The sequence below is a fragment of the Haemorhous mexicanus genome, chromosome 4, assembly GCF_027477595.1.
Source record: "Haemorhous mexicanus isolate bHaeMex1 chromosome 4, bHaeMex1.pri, whole genome shotgun sequence".
NCBI classification, from domain to species: domain Eukaryota; kingdom Metazoa; phylum Chordata; class Aves; order Passeriformes; family Fringillidae; genus Haemorhous; species Haemorhous mexicanus.
This window is the reverse complement of record NC_082344.1, coordinates 58,878,150-58,898,280: the sequence shown is the minus strand read 5'-3', so window position 1 is coordinate 58,898,280 and position 20,131 is coordinate 58,878,150. Positions and strand designations below refer to the sequence as shown.

Below are 20,131 nucleotides of genomic sequence, written 5' to 3'. Positions count from 1 at the left end.
AGATATTTTGCATAAAATCTTGAGAGTAATATGACAGAACTGAGTCTGTGTCAAATCAATACCTGACTGTAGCTTACAACAGAGAAAGAAATGGGACAGCAGACTGGGAAGGTTGTGTAGCCATTCATATGGATGGATAACGAGAGGTTTGTACTGAGTTTGCTTCTTGAAGCTGTGAGTCTGTGAAATGTGTTCTGTCTCCACCTATTGGGAATGAAAATAATCTTAAAAATGTTTAAGCTTATTTTGCAGCTGTGCTGGTGTAGACAAGAAACTTAGAAGTCCTTATTTCAGTTACAGTGTGAACTGAAATACAAATTTGAACTCTTAAATATCTCCATTTCCTGCAGGTTTACCTGTCAAGTTTTCAGCAGTGCTTTCTAAAGGATTATTGTCAAAAGTCACCACTGAGAATGTGTCCTAGTGATAATCTCTGCCCAGCACTGTCACATGCAAGTAGTGCTAGATAGAGGAATGTTCAAAAACCCCCCAGTTTTTCATGTGAATACATGTCTGTCCAGAAAGAGACCGTGCCTGTTTCTTTTGTATGCAGAAAGACTTCTGCAGACTCATAAAAGGAGCAAACAATTTCCCTTCAATTTTGTCAGTGTGAAGCTGTAAACTGCAGCAGCTGCTCTGTAAGGGACAGAAATGTGAGATTTTTTTTTTTTTTTTTTGTAATATCTGTAGGTAGTATTTTCTTAGCCCATCTGTGAATGTTTCTTAGCACAGCTATGAATGTTTATGTAGAGTGTTGCTGTTATTAAGGAAAAATTGTTGATTATCCTCTACATTTTTAGTATTTTTTGTAAAGTATTTTTGCATGTTATTCCACTTTTCTTGGGCATGTTTGAGAGTGAATTAATAGTTTTCCTGTTAAATTTCTTCTGTGTTTTGGTGTTTTCTTTTAGTCTCCTCTCTCCTTCTCTTGTCAGCTCCCATTTTGGGGTCAGAAGGCATCAGCCTCTAAGAAAATTCTTGTCAAAACAATTTCTTAAGGCATCATCCTGGGGAAGATCTTGGTACATTGCCTCAAATGGTTACAGCACCAGCTGATGTGTGTTTAGTTCTGCAAGGGTAGCGAGGACAAAGGGGTTGAGGCTGGAATTGGTTTAAGTAGTTGAAAGTCACAAGATGCTGTCCTGATTGAAACTAAAGCAAAAGACTCAATTACTTTGTGAAAATTTTAGTAAAGAAATACTTCTTTTAGTTCCATGCTTGTTTATTTATAGTTTGCCTAAGCTTTTAGAGGGGAGCATGTAATGAAAAAGGCAAAATGCCAGAAACACCTTGGTAATGCTGATTTTTCTGGAATTATATTTGGCCAAACTCTCTTGGTTATTGTAAGCTGCTTTTCTACTGCTTGTCTTCTAAGCTGTTGATTTTTACAAAAAAACTAAGGTAATTTAATTTTTCTTTCAGTTCATAACTGGACTCAAGAGGACACTCTTCAGTGGCTCTCAGATTTTGTTGAATTGCCCCAGTATGAAAAGAATTTTAGAGACAGCAATGTCAATGGAACAACACTTCCCAGGTGAATATATCTTCTGGATTAGTTTCAAATAATTCCCCATAGGTTGCTGCATTAGTTTAAATGGTAGGAACAACTATGTGAACCTAAAATCTAACAAGATACGGTCAAATGCAAGACAAGAGATGTGTCCTTGCAGTTTTGAAGAGGTGGCTGCACTTTTTTTTTCCTGCCAGAATATTCCAAAATACAGCTTTCCTAAAAGTCTTATTTCTTTCTGTGGGCCTTATCTAAGGTCACATAATTCTGTGTTGTAGCAAACTTCCTTTTGAACATCTTCTGGTCTATTGTATGGGTATATACAACAATGTAACTGCAAAATACCTTCCTGGAGCATAAATACCACACCTGAGTATTGCATGTATTTAGGAGTTGGTGTCATGAGTCTGTAAATATACCTTTAACTATGCTGAATGGATTTATTTAATGATTTGTTTTCCAGAAAGAAAAGAATAGTTAAATGAATTTATTTTCTTCTCTTGCCACTTGCTGATATGCATTTATATAGCATTACTGCTGTATTGTATTTCTCACTCTTAATTGCCTAGCTGTAATCTGTATAACTGTGGGAAATGCTATTGATGTCTTTTTTGCATAGACTGATTTTGAACATAATTTATGGAATAGGTAACATTTTGTCTTGTCATTAACAGGATAGCAGTAAATGAACATGCTTTCATGATCTCTCATTTGAAAATAATTGACCGGAGTCACAGACAGAAGCTTCAGCTTAAAGCCTTGGATGTTGTTTTATTTGGACCTCTCACTCGTTAGTAACTTTTTGGAGTTTTTTTCATATCTCTTGATAGTAGGAAATCAACAGAGCATATTTTCCATGCCATTTGATACTGTAGATAGGACAGCTTATCTATTTTGTGGATTGCTTGGCATGCGTTGTGGAACTCTGCAATGAATTAAAAAAGGTTATTTAGGTGCTGTGAGCAGAATAAAGGTTCACTTCTGTTTTTAAGATCATGTAGAAATTGTAGTATAGCCTCACATGACAGATGGATGTTGGCTTTTGTGTCACAAGAAGTGTCTCTAAATATTTTTGACTGTTTAAATTACATTTATAGCTAAGGTTCCATTCAGTTAGCTTGGACAGTGCAGCTGGGATGCTGAAATGAAGGGGGATGACCTTCCCAGGAAGAAAAGATGAGATGGTGATGCAAATCCAACACCTGTGTCTTTTGTGCATACTTGAGTTTGAGTGCAGTTAAATTTAATGCAGGAGTTCCACATCTGACCCATTTTACCACAGGCAGCCATGTCCATACCATATCAGCAGTGCTGTGCATGCTTTCTTGTACACAGTTACAGCTCTGCTCTGGTACTGTGCATGTCAGGTGCTCCTGAACTAGTCAGGCCAGATCTGAGCTGGGGATTTTAGGAGGGGGAAAAAAAAAAGCACTTTGTATTAGACCTTTAATGCTCACAGAAACTGTCTTTACAGAGGTGCAAGTGACTATAAAATTGTGCTAACAAAGATGTGTTATGTGAATCTTGGATATGATAATTTGACAATCCAACTTTTACTTTTAAAAAGTGCTGCTGTACCATTTTAAAATATACTTGATTTTTCCCAAGTGCGTTTTTAACTCAGCATAGGGTACTTAAGAGGGTGAAGACTGGGGAGAACTTGCTCAAATCTAGTTACACCTCCTACTGGCCTGATGCAGTGCAATTGTGGAACTCTATTTAACTCTAAATGAAGGTACTGAGTATGTCCTGTAAAGGGGTTTAGTAAGCTTTTCTCAGTCTAATGAGTGTTTTAGTATAGATGAAGTAAATTCTATTAGAGCAGACCTGCTTATGTTGTATGGAAAATGCTGTGGAATACATTTGAAAGGTAGCTGTGGGAGGTGGTTTGAGGTAAATGAGCTAGAATTCTGTTTAGCATTAGGTTCTGTCACCTTTTAGGCCGGGGATGGGGGGGGGAAGGCCTTAGTCTGTTGTCTGTATCAATGAACTAGTTAATGATGGTGTTGTTCTCTGCACAGGTCCCCCTCACAACTGGATGAAGGATTTTATATTAACAGTTTCTATAGTTATTGGTTTTGGAGGCTGCTGGTTTGCATATACACAGAACAGAACTTCAAGAGAACATATCACAAAAATGATGAAGGACTTAGAAAGTCTCCAAACAGCAGAGCAAAGTCTTCTTGACTTGCAGGAAAGGTATAAAACCTAAAAGAAAAAAAAAGTCCTTTTGTTTTGAGGTTAAACACAAATGCAGATCCTTTACAGTCTAAAGTTTTTTGCATTAACTGCCTTTGGATTTTGTTCATCTTCCCTTTGCATGGAAATTATGATTTCAGTGGTGCTGATTTCTTGGGTAGAGACTGCTCCTGGATATTTTAGCAGGCAATGCGGACTTGTGGGTGAAGGTAGAGAATAGAGGCTCAGTCTTTTTTCCTACAGATTTACATGTATGTATTGTTGTTTTCATATAATTACAGTTTATTTTAAATTGTTACATACATAGGGATGAGAACACTTTTTCTCTTTTTAAGCTTTTAAGATTGAAACAGACCTGAGCTGATTAGTTTCTATTGCATATATAGCAATATGAAAGCTGATAGTCTGTGGTGCACCTGTAACACAATTGTCTATAGAGACTTGTGTTTTGATACTACACTTCTAGTGATAGTTCACCTAAAAGTTTGGGTGTTTTGCCTGGTGTGGATATCATGTTCTGTGATGTAATTGCTGCTGATTCATGAAGCTTGCAGAGTCTTTATTATCACAGAGTGGTTGAGGTTGGAAGAGACTTCTGGATGTCCAGCCCCTCCTGCTCAAGCAGGTCCATCTAGAACAGGTTGCCTAGGACCATGTGCAGGTGGCTTCTGAATATGTCCAAGGATGGAGACACTACCACCTCTCTGGGCAACCTGTGCCAATGTTCAGTCACTCTCATGGTGAAAGCATTTTCTGATGTTCAGATGGAACCTCATGTGCTTTGGTTTGTGCTCATTGCCCTGCTGCTGGATGCATTTTTTTTATCCTGAGGACTGCAACTTTTAACAAATATGCTGTGTATTTTCTCATATTTTTGTTCAATTGTGAAGGCTTGAGAAGGCACAAGAAGAGAATAGAAATGTTGCTGTTGAAAAGCAAAATCTTGAGCGCAAAATGATGGATGAGATCAATGATGCAAAACGTGAAGCTCATCGCCTCAGGGAATTGAGAGAGGGAGCTGAATGTGAGCTCAGCAGGCTCAAATATGCAGAGGAAGAGTTAGTACAGGTACCTGCCAGCTGTTAATAAATTTAGTGTTGACTTTAAGTTGGTCCTAGTTTTATTAGATCCTCAGTAGTATTTAAAACAGCATTCCCCAAATGCTGGATTTGAATGGAAGAATTCTAAGAGTGCTTAATCATTGTGTGTCAGTCATGCCATTATCTAGTAAAATAATCCTGAAACTATTAGAAGCTGTAAGCTTTGTATATTAGCTTATCATAATATTTTGGGATTCACTTGAAAAAATATATATAAAAGCTTTTTTTATCTTGTTATTAGAAGAGAGAGAGTAGCTTTGTTTCATCTGAGTAGCAATAAATTTGGATTTATTGTACTAAAAAAAAAATTATCATCTTATAAAAATATTTACACCTTGAATTAGGAACTATATAGCATGGGAAAAAATACAGAGGGTCATATGCTAGATTTCAGAGCTGCCAGGTCTGCATACCTGACAACAATCAGCACACACCAAAACACTTTCAAGCTTTGCTGTGTTGCTGTGGGCTGTAAAGGTGCTTATAATTCACCTGTTAGTTCTAATGATACTTTTGGTGACACTTTCATTTCTTCTTGATTGCTAGGTTCGTATGGCTTTAAAAAAGGCTGAGAAGGAGTTTGAGTTGAGAAGTAATTGGTCTGTTCCTGAAGCTTTGCAGAAGTGGCTTCAGTTAACACATGAAGTTGAAGTACAATATTACAATATCAAAAGACAGCATGCAGAAATGCAATTAGCAATTGCTAAAGATGAGGTAATAAATTATTCTTCAGCTACTTAAAGATTTTTCTGATCTGTTACTAGAGATATGAAATAGTAATCACAAAGCAGATAAGCATTTGTGCTTTTTTCTTCCCTGAATTGTTGTTTGCTACCTGTCACTATTGCTAATGTTTTGTCATCTGTTAATTACGTTACTAGTTTTATGCATCTCACTTTACTTTGCTTTCTAGGCAGAAAAGATAAAAAAGAAGAGAAGCACTGTATTTGGAACATTACATGTTGCACACAGCTCCTCCCTGGATGAAGTGGACCATAAAATTCTTGAAGCAAAGTAAGAGGGTTACTGGGACAGGATGGATATTCTTTTGTGATTATTTGCTCCCAGAACAGAGCTCCTGGAGAGTTATGGAATTGAGTGTCTTAGTGGTTTTGCACTTTACAAAAGCAATTTAAAAAATACTAAAATGTGATTGTTTCAACAGCTGTAATGGTTTTTCTGGTATGCTGGAATGAGTGTGCTGCTTTGCTTTATCAATAAGTACAGTGTATATAATTTTAATATGTGTCTTTCTTCAGGAAAGCACTCTCTGAGTTGACGACGTGTTTGCGGGAGCGTCTGTATCGATGGCAACAGATTGAGAAGATTTGCGGGTTTCAAATCGCACACAATTCTGGGCTACCAAGCTTGACCTCCTCTCTCTACTCTGATCACAGCTGGGTAGTTATGCCTCGAGTTTCCATTCCTCCCTACCCAATTGCAGGGGGAGTTGATGACTTGGATGAAGACACTCCTCCAATAGTTTCACAGTTTCATGGTAAGTGATGAGCTCAGTAAAAAGAAAGGGGAGAAGTTGTGGGACATGGGATTTTCAAGTCAGGTGGGATAAGAATACTGAAATCAAACAGCATTAGATCAAAGTCAAAAAGACCAAAATTCCATGTAGGATTTCAGATACTAGCTCCAGTGGGACTTAAATGGAAAAGTGAGTTTTATAGTGAAGATAACATGAAGAAAAAGCCTCTATTTTGTTTCAGTGGGAGAGTGGGGCAAATTCAGCTAAGGTTTTGAAAGTGGTTGTCAACCTTGGATTGCTACTTGAACAAAAGTTTGTAATGAACAATGCTGAGTTTGTTAGCTCAGATGGAAGGGATGAGGTTAATGCAGGGTTCCTTGAGCTATGAGAAAGATCACATCCTTGGGGAGGCCACATGCTACATAGCCTTGTGCACATTCTTTAGTGGTTGGAACAAAATCCTGTTGTTGTTCAAGGGAAGCTTTCAGGCAGAATGTTTGTGTTTGGATACAGTGGCTTGGTTGTTTGAGTGTCTGTCAGAGAGGCCGAGTTCTGGAGGGAGAGAAGTCCAGCTTTGGTTAAACTATGATCAGAAGATATACACTGGGGATTCAGACCACCCTTGTATCATGAGTCATTGTGTCAGAACAAGAGCCTGCTTCGTGGAGCTTGTGATTAACTGGACTCTAGAGGCAAATTGAAAAGATGAGCTCCCATGCAGTTATTCAAACAAGCTGTTTTAAGCTGAGGAATGAGTAGGAAGGAAAACTGTCATGTGGGTACATTTTTCTTCCAGGGCTGGGATTCTCAGAAGAAATTCAAACTGTATTTTAAAATAGCATAAGGTTGCCACTTTGCTGGCTTCACTTAGTATGCCTTGGGCACTTGTTTTTATTTTTAATGTACCAACCTTTTTTTCTGCAGACCACAGTGAAAAGTTCATTAATCCTCTTGCAACTTACTGCAAGTTCTGATCACTTCTAAGGAATGCTGTTTCTCTAGTTGTCTTCAGTGCAAGTACTTTCATTTACACCCTAGCAACAAATTTATTGGAGACCCAATAAAATATGGATGCCTAGAGTGAAGCTCCCAGTTCTGTATCGAGAAATCTGTGGTCTGATTTCAAAATGAAGCACTCCATTTATTGTCATGATTTTCCAGATGGTCTACAGTGACAACACTTGGATATGTGTAAAAAAACTTCAGACTTGTGAGCTTTTTTAGTCATTCTTCTCATTTAGCTCTTGCTTAGAAGTGAAGCCAGAGAAGAAAGTGCAGTTGATTCAAAGGAACTACAATTAGGAAAGGACTGTACTGTTTGTAAGAGCATACTCAGCTGAAACTTTTCTGTATCAGGAAAATATGCTAAATGATCTGCTGTTGAGACTAGTGTTGAGGAGTCAAATTACTGTAGGATAGTTCAGTAAATACTGAATTATTCCCATCCTTTAGACAAAAATAATAAATGCACATGGGGAAGGACAGAAGCATAATGGCTTGTCTTGGTCATGAGGGTTCAGGCAAAATGCACCATGCAGGAGGTCACTTAAGAAGGGCTATTTCCATCACTGGGTCTAAAGTGGACTGGGTATTGCCTTGCCCCAGCATCCTTTGGACTCATAAGATTGACAGTGTTTGAAGTCTGTTGGACAGGGTTCTTTGTGCCAGAGCAATTGCATTGATAGGCTTATATGGTGTCAAGTAATAGAGCTGTTTGATCAATCTCAAGCTGAACAACAAAAATGGATTAAGAAACAGTGTCTGACACTGGAAAAAAGTCCTTACAGCTGGAAGGTGATAATGAAACTTCTATTTTTCCATTGGCTCATTAGGATTCAGCTGGTTCCTTGATTTAGTGAGCTTCATTTGGACTGGAAAATTCTACATGTTTAATTGTCATAGCTGAATTCTTCATATTTCTGTGTGCATACACCTACAAAGGATCAAAATGCTTGTTACTTCTCTGAAAATTCACCAATGGTGCAATCTTTGGTTTTTTTTTTTGTTTTGTTTTGTTTTGTTTTGTTTTGTTTTTTAATACCAGTAGGTAGAATGGTATCTGAATTTACCTGGACCTATAGGACAAATTTCCTAAAGAGATTCTTATTCTCTTATCGCAGTTCACATTTGCTCTTTGAGGAATTTTTTTGTAGTGACACAAGATGATTTTTGAGTTCCCAACACACTTTTAAGGTCAGTAGGGAATTCCTCAAAAGTAATATTAGAAGTTTGAGTTACATGTCAACTGTCATGTTGAGAATTGCAAACCTTTCTTTCCTGCTCAGGAGTGGAAATAAATCTATATGTTGGCAAAGGTGCAGTTACTTCCTGTTTAGTGAAAGTTGTGTTTTTCTGTACTAAAAGAGAGTGGACAACTTGTCCTTTTCTGAGGTTCCAGGAAGGGAAACTATAACTTATATGATGATAAACTGGCATTGCAGAAAATCAAATGTATTTTTTCAGGCTAGACATCCTTGTCTGCAAAAATAATTGAAGGGATTTTTAGTACGTTGTGGTTGTTAAACAATTTTGATCACCAGTAAGGGTCTGGTGTATCTTACATAAGCAGTGTTGCAATCCATGGGACAGTTTGAGGAGGGGTGTGAAACATCCTAAGACTTGCAGCTAGCCTGAAAAGAGGTCTGTAGATTTTTTTCTGTACAAGTATTGCTGCCTAATAATCTCTTGAAGGGGGAATTGGATTAGGAACATTTGAGTTTATCACTTCCTTTTGGGTAATTTGCTGATGAAGTCTTGTGTGGCTGTCTCCACCCATTCTTAGTATTTTTACTTCCAGAAATTCATAGTTAGCCTGGCAAGAGACAATGTTATCTAAAAGAAAGTTCTTGATCTTAAAATGAGGTTGAATTATGTATTTTCTGTCATGTTAAACGAAATTGGTCTTCTCTATGTAGCCTGTTCTTCAGCTACTGTAGTGTATATCACTTGGCTGTTTGGTTAGTCATACCAACATTGCAAAACTTTTACATTTTCTTCTAACCTCCAAATCAGCACGTAAAATACAAGACATTGTGTAACATACTCATTTCAGCACTGCTATTTTTAGTTTATGAAGGGTTGGGAGTTCCAGTAGAGTCTTTCTTTTTGTTCTCAAGAGAGCACAGTGAGCCAAAGTTTTGGTGTACTTAGGGTAGTATTTGGCAGGCACAAAATCTCTGCAGTTGCATCTTGATTAGCTGCTTCATCTAACTGTAGAATGGATGAGGTATGTCAGTCTCTGTTGCTCTGAAACTGTCAAGCAATGTCAAAGTTATTTAAAAGTCACTGTCACTGAAGCAAATATCTGCTACTTAGTCTTCAGCGTAGATACTGTTAACATCAATGTCACTTGGAGGGTTTTGGTCTGCTTTTTCTCTGCCTCAGGGTCCATTGTAAAAGCTCCCAGCACTCTGGCAAGAAGCAGTAGCTTGTGTAGATCAAGACGCAGTGTTGTGCCATCATCTCCACAGTCTCAGCACGCTTTGCACTCCCCTGACCCTGACATCCTCTCTGTGTCGAGCTGCCCAGCTCTCTATCGAACTGAAGAGGAGGAGGAAGCCATTTACTTCTCTGCTGATAAACAATGGTACGGAGATTAGCAAACAGCACTTGGAGCTCTTGATAGGATTATTGAGACTAACAGTTTAGAATTAGAGGTTAAACCAAGCCAAAAGTTAAAGTAATCTGTAGGATAATATAAATTAATATAGTCTACATGGAGCAGAGAGTTCTTGTCTGGTATGTGTATGTAAATAGCTAGCATGTCATGTACAGTTAAGTAATGTTACAATCCAGGGTGCACTGAACTAACCCTGATTCTCCATTACAATATGTTACTGGCTTTTACATCTGAAACTAGGATCAAAAGCAATGTCAGCTACTGGGCGAAGAGGAGATGGATGGTAACACAATTCTTACAGCATGTTGAGCGTGTACCTACTCTTGTTACATGGCCTCATAGGAAAAGGTTAAATTCCTTTTGGAAGGAGCAAATGAGCTTGTTGAAAGGTAGGGACACTTGTCCTGAAGAAACTTTTTGTATATGATAGGCTTAAATCTCCTTCTTTCATTTCATAACTTTTCTGACTTCACGTGCCAGAAAGATAGACTTTGTTCGTTGAAGTGAGATACAAATGACTGATTCTGGGCAGATGCTGCTGCCCACAAAAGCAAGATTGCACAAACTAATTCCCTTAAGTTTAGATAATATAATGATGTAATGCAAGTTGTAACTTAAAATGTTTAACTTGATTTTTTTTGTTTTGTTTTGTTTAATTAACTACTAAGGAAAAGTGTGGGTGGTGCTTTTAGACTAATGTTATTGATTCTAAATAAATTTCCTTTTTAACTGTATGAAGGAAATTGTAGTTCCATTATATTTTCTCTTCTTTTTGCTCTGACTCAGGGAAGTACAGGAAACAGGTTCGGAATGTGACTCCTTAAATTCATCCATTGGAAGAAAACAGTCTCCTCCAGCAAGTCTTGAGATGTACCAGACAATTTCTCCTCAGAAAGTATCACCAGAAGAATTCTCACTTGAGGAATCATCTACGGGAGACTCCTCTTCTCTAACTGCAGATGTTTCTAGGGGCTCTCCTGACTGTGTAGGCATGGCAGAAACTAAGAGCATGATCTTTAGTCCTGCAAGCAAAGTTTATAATGGAATCCTGGAGAAGTCTTGCAGCATGAACCAGCTTTCAACTGGGATCCCAGTCCCAAAGCCTCGCCACACCTCATGTTCTTCGACCGGCAGTGATAGCAAACCCGGCCACGAAGCTGCTTCTGTCCCCAGGATAAGCAGCATCCCACAGGACCTCTACCAGAATGGTGAAAAAAATAAAAAGCCATCAAAAATAAAAAACCTCTTTAAGAAGAAGTGTAAGTGAGGTGGGCAGAAGAAAACCTATAGTAATATTATAAGAACTCTATTTTTTAAATCTTTAGGAATGTAATTCCATTTGAGCATTCCAGAGTGGATGCCCTAATGGAATACTCTGTAGGTCACCTATATTTAATGACTGTACTGTCAACGGTTGTGCCAGCTGTCAATGAGAAATCATTAAAACGTTCAGACAGTTTACATTAATTTCTGCCTATTTATTTCTTTATTTTTTTAGGTTGTCTTTTTCAGCTTTTTTTTTTTTTTAATTTGATTTGTTGGGCTTTTTTAAGTTTATTCATAAACCATTTTTAAGCCACTTTGGACTTCTAAGCTTTAATGGACTCGTAAGCCTCTCTGGGCTTGCCAAAGTTTCTTGTTTACTGGAGCATCTTCCTGTCTTTCCATAGAAATAGGACATTTATCTACCGGACTTTAACAAAAGTAAAAGAAGTAGAACTAAATGAATTGCACTACTGTTTTACAGACTGGAACAGTCTCTGCAAGTGAAACTGAAAGACTTGTATTTGACTGAGAAGATGAATCTTTTCACTTTTAGATCTTTTGGGGTTTTTAAGTAGAATTTAGCATTTCTAATTGACTTGATTTCTGGAAATGGAAATGTCATGCTTTTATTATGGGAAGCTTTGTTAGATGCATTTATTATTAGAATGGTTCAAGTCCTGCTGTAAAGATCATTTTTTTCCCAGGACTTTCACTGTGATTTTAATTCACTGCAGGCTGTATGAGAAACAAACAAAAAAAAAAAAAAGAAAAAAAAAAAAGAAAAGAAAAAGAAAAAAGTAAATTACCAAGAGAACAGGCTCTTGATTCCTTATGCAAGATGGTTGTGAAACTTGACTGAAGACTGAAAAAATTCACCTCTCAAAATGAGGAGGGGGAATAGTAGCTTTTGTTTACAGATTGACAGACAATGGACATTTGGGTTGTGAAAGTTTGTACTGTGGTAAAGATAATAAATTGGAAGCATTATTGTGCTTGGGAATGTTCCAATTCTAGCTGATGCTTGTTTCAGACGTGTTTCAGAGGTCCTGTTGATTGGAAACTGTCGTAGGCTACATTGCTTATGCTTACTGCTGTGTATAAGTTATTATATTTTTTGAATTAGCTATTATTGTCTTAATGTCCTCCTTTTGTAAGATTTCATACACTTTATTTTTGTATAGTTTGAAGATTTAGCTGTTCAGAGATGTCTGAAGTAAATGGTATAATTTTATAATGCATACTGTTATACTAACTCATAATTTTAGATATAAAGATAGATATAAAGGTGAGATGACCTGCTTCAGATAAAAGCAATTTTTTGAAGCTTTTTTAGGGAGAGATGAAATTACTGTGAGGTAACAAGGAAGCCTTCTTAGGGTAGCAAGTAGCTAGGTGTTCAAAACCATATTTTTATTTTTTTTAAACAGTTGGAGACAAGAAATGTATGGCTTAAGCAACAGTGCCTTTTATTCAGTTTGAAAATATTAATACTGAGCAGGAATTTCTTCTGAGGTACATTCCAAAGAAACATCTCCTGCTCTAGTCAACAGAAGCAATTTACCCAGTGACGACTAAACAGTCTCAGATCTTCCATAGGGGTGTTCTAGTTGCCTCAGTAGCAGGTGCCACTGCCAGGGACTTGTGATTAGGGGCTCACTTCTTGCCAATATCTGTGTGATGTACTGTGTGAAAGAATTATTTCACGGACTGCCTACATTTTTTCTAGTAAGGAGCCTTCAAAACCTGTAGCTAATTGAAATCAAGTGATATGTGTCTTTTCTGTCATTTTCTATTTAGGTTCCACTGTGCATACCCAATGTGTTAGTTCTCTCCTCAAGAAGTGGTGGTGATTTTAACAGATTTACTGTGATTAGAGACATGGTTGAAGGAGAAGGGTTACAAAATGGGGTGGAGACCTTGCATGTGCAAGTACTTGAAATGTCCTGGTACATTAGTTAATTCCTTAAGAGAACAGAAATAATCCAGAGTTTTGTTGTCTAACAGAGACTGATTGTAGGCCATCTATGCAGAAAATCATGGGACAAATCAACTATTTGATAAAGTTTGCAGAAGAAAAACGTGGTGGAAAAGAAAATAATGAGAACATAATATTGTTCCATTATTCTCTGAATCATCAGATTGATCAGCTGTAGCTTCAAAATAAAGTAATTGCAAGGTAGCAATGGTCTCTTTGAACAAAGATGGTGTACTCTCTACATGACAGACCACAAAAAGCAGTGATGAAAAAAGACTTGTGCAAAGAGCCACCTCAATGCTGAGCCTTCAAGAGCTGTTGTTTAAAGCCTGGTGAAGTACTTGAACATCTACAAAGGGAACAATTACTTTTATGCAAGTAGAGAACTTCCTGTGCCTCCCAAACAACATGGAGAAGACTACTACCAGAAAAACCTTGGTGCACTTGAGAAGGCTATTGCAATAATTGAGTTTAAGATAAGATCTGGGGCCGGTGTGAGGTTTGAGTTACTCTGTCTCTATCCTTACCAAACAAGTTGAAGTGGCATTTTGGTACTGATGAGTAAACATTTACACGTGGAGGAAAAGTTGTTACTGAGTAGTGGAAGAGCAGCCCTTCTTAATTCTGCAATCAAAATTGGGCAAACTCAAATATTGAGAAGACAAAACAGACAAATTCAGTTTTCTGTAGTAAGTATAACTAAAAGTGAAATAGAGGAGGTATTGAACTCTTTATTGGCTGAGAGTTCCAGTGCTAAGTATCTTTTTTAAAAAACAAGCTATTTTCTGGAAAAATTACTTCTTTATGCTGTACAAACAAATCAGATAAGATGACCATAGTGATAGATTTTGGCTTCAAAATTGCAAACCTTTGGAACACAGACAACTCTCAACACTCAGTGTATCACCAGCTGTAGTAAGTAACTTTTTCCTGTAACTTGATAGCTGCTTCTTAATTAGTGTTAGAAAACAAACGTCTTAAATTATTACAATTTACAATTAATACAATAAGTGGTGAGTATTTTATGTTGGAGGACAAACTAATTCTATGTTAATTGAGTTTCTTTTTTATTATTTTAATAGCCACTTGCATTTCTTGCCATTTAAATTTGTCCACAATGTAAGTGGCTTCCATTGCTCCTCCCGCTGAAATTCCCATCTTTAAATGGTTGGAGTCATGTTATTGAGGGATGCTGAGAGCACTGGCTCTGAGGTAGGTCTGCACTGGCAGTCATCAAATCCAGTCTTAACATTGAAGTACCTGGCACACATCCACATCTAAGGAGTGAGACAATGTGCCTCAAAGGGTTCTCTGTTCCATTTGCTACCAGTGTAACTTGAACTCACTGGCAGGCAGTGAGTCCAGCCAGCATTCCAACCACTAGGATTCATAGGGCATATCAGTCACTTGAGACAGTCAGCTAGTGTCATTAGAGATTGGTTTGTGGGATTTTGTTTTGTTTGTTTTGGGTGTTTTTTCGCTTTTATAGCTAAAACCCATGTTCTATTTTTAATGTTCTGGTATTTCAGAAGATGAGGCTCTTTGCTATTTAAATATTTTGTTAGAGTACTTTGTCAGGACAGCAGCTTCTTTGTGGGAATTGCCTAAAAGACTTCTCCCTGTTTAAGGTTGCTGTTTAAGTCACTTGTAAACTGAAGAACTGTCAAATGTCAGGTTCTGTATAAAGAAGAAAAAAAATCCCAGTTCTTCCAGAGCTAAACAAATGCAAACCTTTCCACAATGGCTTACTAAAGCCACACGACATTTGATTAGCATAAAAGTTTTGGGAAAGGCATCTTGGTTACCATGGGGAATGCTTCTTACCATCTTATTAGTGGACTTAGAGATTAAAACAGCTGATCGCGTTTGCGTTTTTTGCTTTTTCATTTTGGCTGGTTCCCCTCCATCCCTCATCCCCACAGCTCAGTGATGGAACTTGAAATTGTTCATTGGCAGTTCCAGGCATATGTCAACTTTTCTTCCCCCCACTGGTACCTAGGTAGTGGATTACCCTCTACTTCCTGAAGGGCAATTTGCTGAAAGAGCAAAAATTCTCAATTGTCGTCCAAGTAGTAATGTTATAGTAAGAATGTAGTTCCTTGTTTGGAAGCTAGAGGATGATGAAGCCAAGAATACTTGATTTCAGTTTTCTTACGATATTTATGGATGCCAGCTGGAGTTAGACAGTAATTTACAACTGATTAAAAGCCTAAAAAGGTAAAACTAATTAGAAATTAAAGCTTTCAAGATTTTGACCTTTTGCTTCCCAAAATATGGGAACATGGCTTGCACAGGAGGGAGATGAGCTGATTAGTGTTTCTCATATCACCAGCTTTTAGTGTTTCAGGATAGTTTCATTCCATTTCCATGATACAGTGCTGGAGAGGGATTGCTACCTTACTTTCATAAGTATGCAGGGAAATATTTTTTTTTCCATTCAATTACAAGCATATTTATGAGCACTGGAGAATATAAATATTTTTTTTTTAACCAAATACAGGAATTACTAATTCTTGGACCTCTTGTCTATTTGCTTATCTCCTTGTGCAATATGTTAATTTGGATGAATGCATTTTTCTAATCTGTTCCAGTTGCTCTTACTATAGGGTTGTGTTACTATCTCATGCTTGAATCACTGCTCCAAATTGCTTATAGGCATTTTAATCCTGGATGTTGCATCTTCATGGTGAAGCCTTCTATGCCTGGTTGAGTCTAAGTGCTGATAACATTTTCTGCTAGTGACACAGATGTTGGGATAACTAATAAGAAAAAATTGCCTGCAGAGTTTGGCTGCCTGACAGTGTGTAGATGTTTAGGTGACCATTCTTTGAGGCTTCATTAGCAGTTCAGATGTGTCATTCAGGTATTCAACAGATAGTTTTTGCTTCCAGCCCAGTACAGATGGTGTTTTTCTGACTCTCCACTTAGTCCTCTGTTACATAAACAGAATGCACCACTTCATATAAGTAGTAACAATATCAAGCTTTATTATTCCTAGGTGCTCTTGTATCTGACATTGCTTAAGCAGATGGCAGTACTTACCAATCTACTTCAGGCATTCAGAAATAAAGTAGATTTGTGTTATCTTTTGTTTTTCTTTACAACTTTAAATCTCAAGTTTACCAAATTTTGTGTGTGTGTTCTGTGTATTTAATGCTTCACTGAAATGAAAGTGGGAAGGTCGATTTCTGCTTAGATGTTAAGGATTACACAATTGAACAAGGTAAAAAGAAATGCCTCTTGCTCATTGGAGAGGATGAAAAATGTTCAGTGATATTTAATCTCCTAAGGGACACTCACAATTTAGATTGCTGGAGATAAGAGGTTAATTCAGTCTCAAGGCTTTCAGATCAGTAACTTTTTATCCAACAAAAAAACCCACTTTCTTCTTTACATGTACTCTCCAGGGTACATGTAAAGACAGGGTACCGTCTTACTTCTAATTTCTGTTCTGTTTTTCACCCAGCATTAAATTTAGTAGTTGCAGAACTAACTGGGGTGATTGCCAGACCTCAGAGCAGTTTCAGAGAACCTTTAGTAGCATGTCTTCATGTCAGTTTTGGTTTAATATGTGCTAAAGACATCTGAATCAAAACTTTGTCCTTCACATTCCTTTTATTTTAATTCAACGCAGTTCTTTGTGATCCCTCCCCTGTTAAAAAACCAGGTGCTGGTAGTTTTTTCTAGTTTAGAGTATTACAGGCTTTTTTCAGTTGGGAATTACTAATAGATAAATGATAAATAGTTGCCTTTTAAAGACTTTGTCACAGTTGGATATTGTAAAAACACTTCTGTACTTCAGGTGAACGAGGTAGAGCATTGGCTGGTGTGATTTGTGTCTGAGTGGTAAAGTTATCCTTTCATTATCCTTTGATTGTTTATTTGTGTCTTAAGTTAATGCTGCACAATTATTTTCAGACTTGAATTCATTTAAAATTAAGGTCAGTTCGTCCAACCTTACAAAAGTCAGTCTTCAGTTGTCAGCCATCACTCCATTCTTACAGAAATTGATGACAATCTTGAATATTTGTACTAGCTTGTTGGGTGGTAGAATGGATTCTGGTAAGTCTTCAGGTGGAAGGCAGAGAACTTCTGAAGTGAACTGGGTAATCTGTGTTCTTTATCAGCTTTCAAATCCATCTGCCAGTAAGATGGAGTCTCCCCAGGGGAATGTAGATGTACTTACTGCTTGGAACTTTGTAGTTAATTATATTAGGCTCTCTAATTCTATTAACTTGCATGTGTGCTATGCTTGCTTGCTTTTCAATAGCTGACAAAATCTATAGGAGATCTTGGGAGTTTGTCTTAAAAAACTGCTGTTAAAAAAAAAAAGACTGGTGAGAGAAATCTGTCAGGCTGTGAACTGAAAAGAATGAACAAAGAGACCAGCTGTTGTCTAAAAGTATGGTTTAAATAATTCTTAATGAAATGAATTGGGTAGCACATTGTCTGTTTTCACATTGCTCTCCTCCAAGCAACAAATATAACGAGAATACCCTAGACTTCAGCAAGGCTGTTTGGGAGATATCTTGCCCTGTTTTTATTTTTAATTTAAATAACATTGAGTTGTAGTGAGTGTTCAGCATATTAATGCCTGATTTATAAGATTAGCAGAATTTGAATGACTTGCATTGTTTTGTTTAATTGCTGCTTTATAAAAATGTAGATACTTGCATAAAGCCCATTGGATCTGGATATGTTTTAATGACATAGCAAGAAGAGGACCAAGACAAGTAAATGAGTGCAAAATTTGAATCTTAAGATGTTTACTGTTCTGGGAAGAGATGTTCTCCATGCAGATTCTGCTCTTCCTCTGTTTGCTCTTGGCTTCTGTTTGTTTTCATTAGTTGAACTAAAACAAGAAAGAAAGCCCTCAGACTGACTAGTTTCTGTCTCTAATATATACACTGTACTTGCTTTTAACCTCACCTATTGCATGTTGTTAATGCTGTACACAAATGCATTTGGAGTATTTCTTTGGTGTTGTACAGCATGATGCATTTCATCCCCTTTTCTAGTTTACCTCCCATTAGCTATATATTGCTTTACAACTGGAAAAAAAACTGAATTTGGGGGAATTTAGTCTGTTTGCATATAGAAATCTTTTTTTTCCCTTTCTGTGAGTCTAATGAGAAATGTCCTGCTTGGAGAGTCTCAGACAGTATTTTCCTGTGTTTATTCATGTTACTTTGCTTTACTTTATAAGTGAAAATTGATTTTATTGATTTCTGATGTGTTGTTGCACTTAATGTTGAATAAATCTGACTTTCATTTTGAAAAGTGAAACTGTGTTAGTGAACATGTTATGTAATTTTAATTGATCTTAGCCTGTTCCCTGAGTATATAGTTTTTGATTTTTTTAAAAATTATTTTATCTTGAGATAAGTTGTCTTGGTTCTGCTTAGGGTTCTGGCCAGTATTTCTTCCTTCATGCTGTTATTAAAGCTTGACAGCAATATTACTGTGAAAGGAAAGGTAGAGACCATTTTGTTTGGCAACTAGGGTGCTACAGTCAGGTTTGTAAATCCTAAGTCTTACTGCTTTTGCTTGAAAGATCCTTTCTAAGTTTAAGTTGTTTAACATTCTGAAGATCTGGGATTTTTGGCTTGTGCTGTTTTGTTTTCTTTTCACTCCTTTTTTTTTCCCTTCTGAACAAGCTGAAAAGTCTTTGCAAGTGACTGCTGGAATAATATGTAGCCTTGTGATTTTGAGCATGAGTATTGGTTTGAAAGCCTGTGGCTCTCTACCAGAAAAATACCCAAACCCTTGTTGTTGTTTAATATTCCTTTTAACTTCTAGAAGGAGAGGAGAAGGAAGAAGCTCAGAGAAGGAAGAAGCTCAAGAAAAGCTTTTTCAAAGCAGCTTCTCTTGTAACTAAAAATCCCACTGATGTGAAGGTGACAAGATAGTGGTGGGGTAAATCAGTGAATGACAGCACAGGTGAACCATAGGCTCAATATGAATGATGTTTAGAATTTAAATTAGGTTTTTTCCAGATAAAAATGGATATTGATAACTGAGTGTGTATATAAATTATGTTCAACTGTACTTATCTAATACAGCTCACTTCAGAAGCAATAATTTAGTGTGTGTGTGTGTGTGTGTGTGAGTGGGTCATTGGTTTCACTTAAATTTGTCCTTGGTTCTTGATTAAAAACTGTTAACAGTTTATCAATGGGGAAATCATATAGGTTGGCAAAGCCTAAATCAGCATCTTCAGAAAGCTAAATTATTGGGAACCTGCTGTTAATTTCTTCTGCAAATCTTGATTGAGCTATTAAGCATAGCTTATAAAAAATGGCTTATTTTACTGCAAGACTTGGCACCCAAGCAAGTGGAACACACAGCATTCTAATCCCAAAGGACATTACTGAGTTTTGGTTAATTAACAGCTTCAGCAATCTGGAATGCAGTCAGTGAAGTCAGGGTTTGATTTTTTTTTTTTTTTCCTGATGAACTGCATTTGACTACTATTGAATCAAAGTCCGTTGCCTTACACTGCCAAAACTCAGCTTTTAAACTGATATTTTTTCCAGTTTCACTGGTGATGGAATCACTTGTGAAAATCTATAGTATCCTGCTTGCCCTAAGTGAGGTGGAGGATGTGATATAGGGTTGAAATGGGACAGGAAATCTCCTTTAAGGTCTTGGGCATTTAGCTGTTCCCAGGCTTAGAGTGCTCCTGGTTATTTTGGTTCTGGAACAGTTTCAGAAAGGTCTACCATATACTCCCTGTTACTTTGAGTACCTTGTAAGGATGTGCTAAGTATCCACAAATATATCAATACAGTGAGAAATATTTATTTATTCAATGAATTTATTTATATTCAAAGAGAAGTTTAGCTGAATTTTCTGTCCGCTTAATGCTGCAGTACTTGTCTGTTTCAATCCTTCCTCTTCTACTTCTGTGTTTCAAAGAGGAAGTTAAATAATTAAGTTCTAAAGGCCAGGTTTGTCTATATTCTAAGAGCTCTTATCTTTCCAG

The 20,131-nt window shown here is 37.1% G+C and overlaps 1 protein-coding gene across 3 annotated transcripts in view; it reads left to right on the top strand.

The window, feature by feature from the left end:
- The window catches only part of STIM2 (stromal interaction molecule 2), a 70,429-nt gene extending 51,997 nt beyond the window's left edge, over positions 1 to 18,432 (top strand). Inside the window, exons 4-13 of one of the 3 annotated variants that reach the window (XM_059845042.1) lie at positions 1,423 to 1,534; positions 2,185 to 2,300; positions 3,532 to 3,709; positions 4,600 to 4,777; positions 5,356 to 5,523; positions 5,723 to 5,823; positions 6,069 to 6,307; positions 9,671 to 9,872; positions 10,146 to 10,294; positions 10,692 to 10,906. In XM_059845042.1, coding sequence (XP_059701025.1) covers positions 1,423 to 1,534; positions 2,185 to 2,300; positions 3,532 to 3,709; positions 4,600 to 4,777; positions 5,356 to 5,523; positions 5,723 to 5,823; positions 6,069 to 6,307; positions 9,671 to 9,872; positions 10,146 to 10,294; positions 10,692 to 10,729 — 1,481 coding nt within the window. In that variant the 3' untranslated portion in view covers positions 10,730 to 10,906. Of the gene's footprint in view, positions 1 to 1,422; positions 1,535 to 2,184; positions 2,301 to 3,531; positions 3,710 to 4,599; positions 4,778 to 5,355; positions 5,524 to 5,722; positions 5,824 to 6,068; positions 6,308 to 9,670; positions 9,873 to 10,145; positions 10,295 to 10,691 lie in introns of all 3 variants that reach the window. The other 2 variants (XM_059845041.1, XM_059845043.1) reach the window with 2 other exon arrangements.
- The last annotated feature ends 1,699 nt before the right edge of the window (positions 18,433 to 20,131 follow it).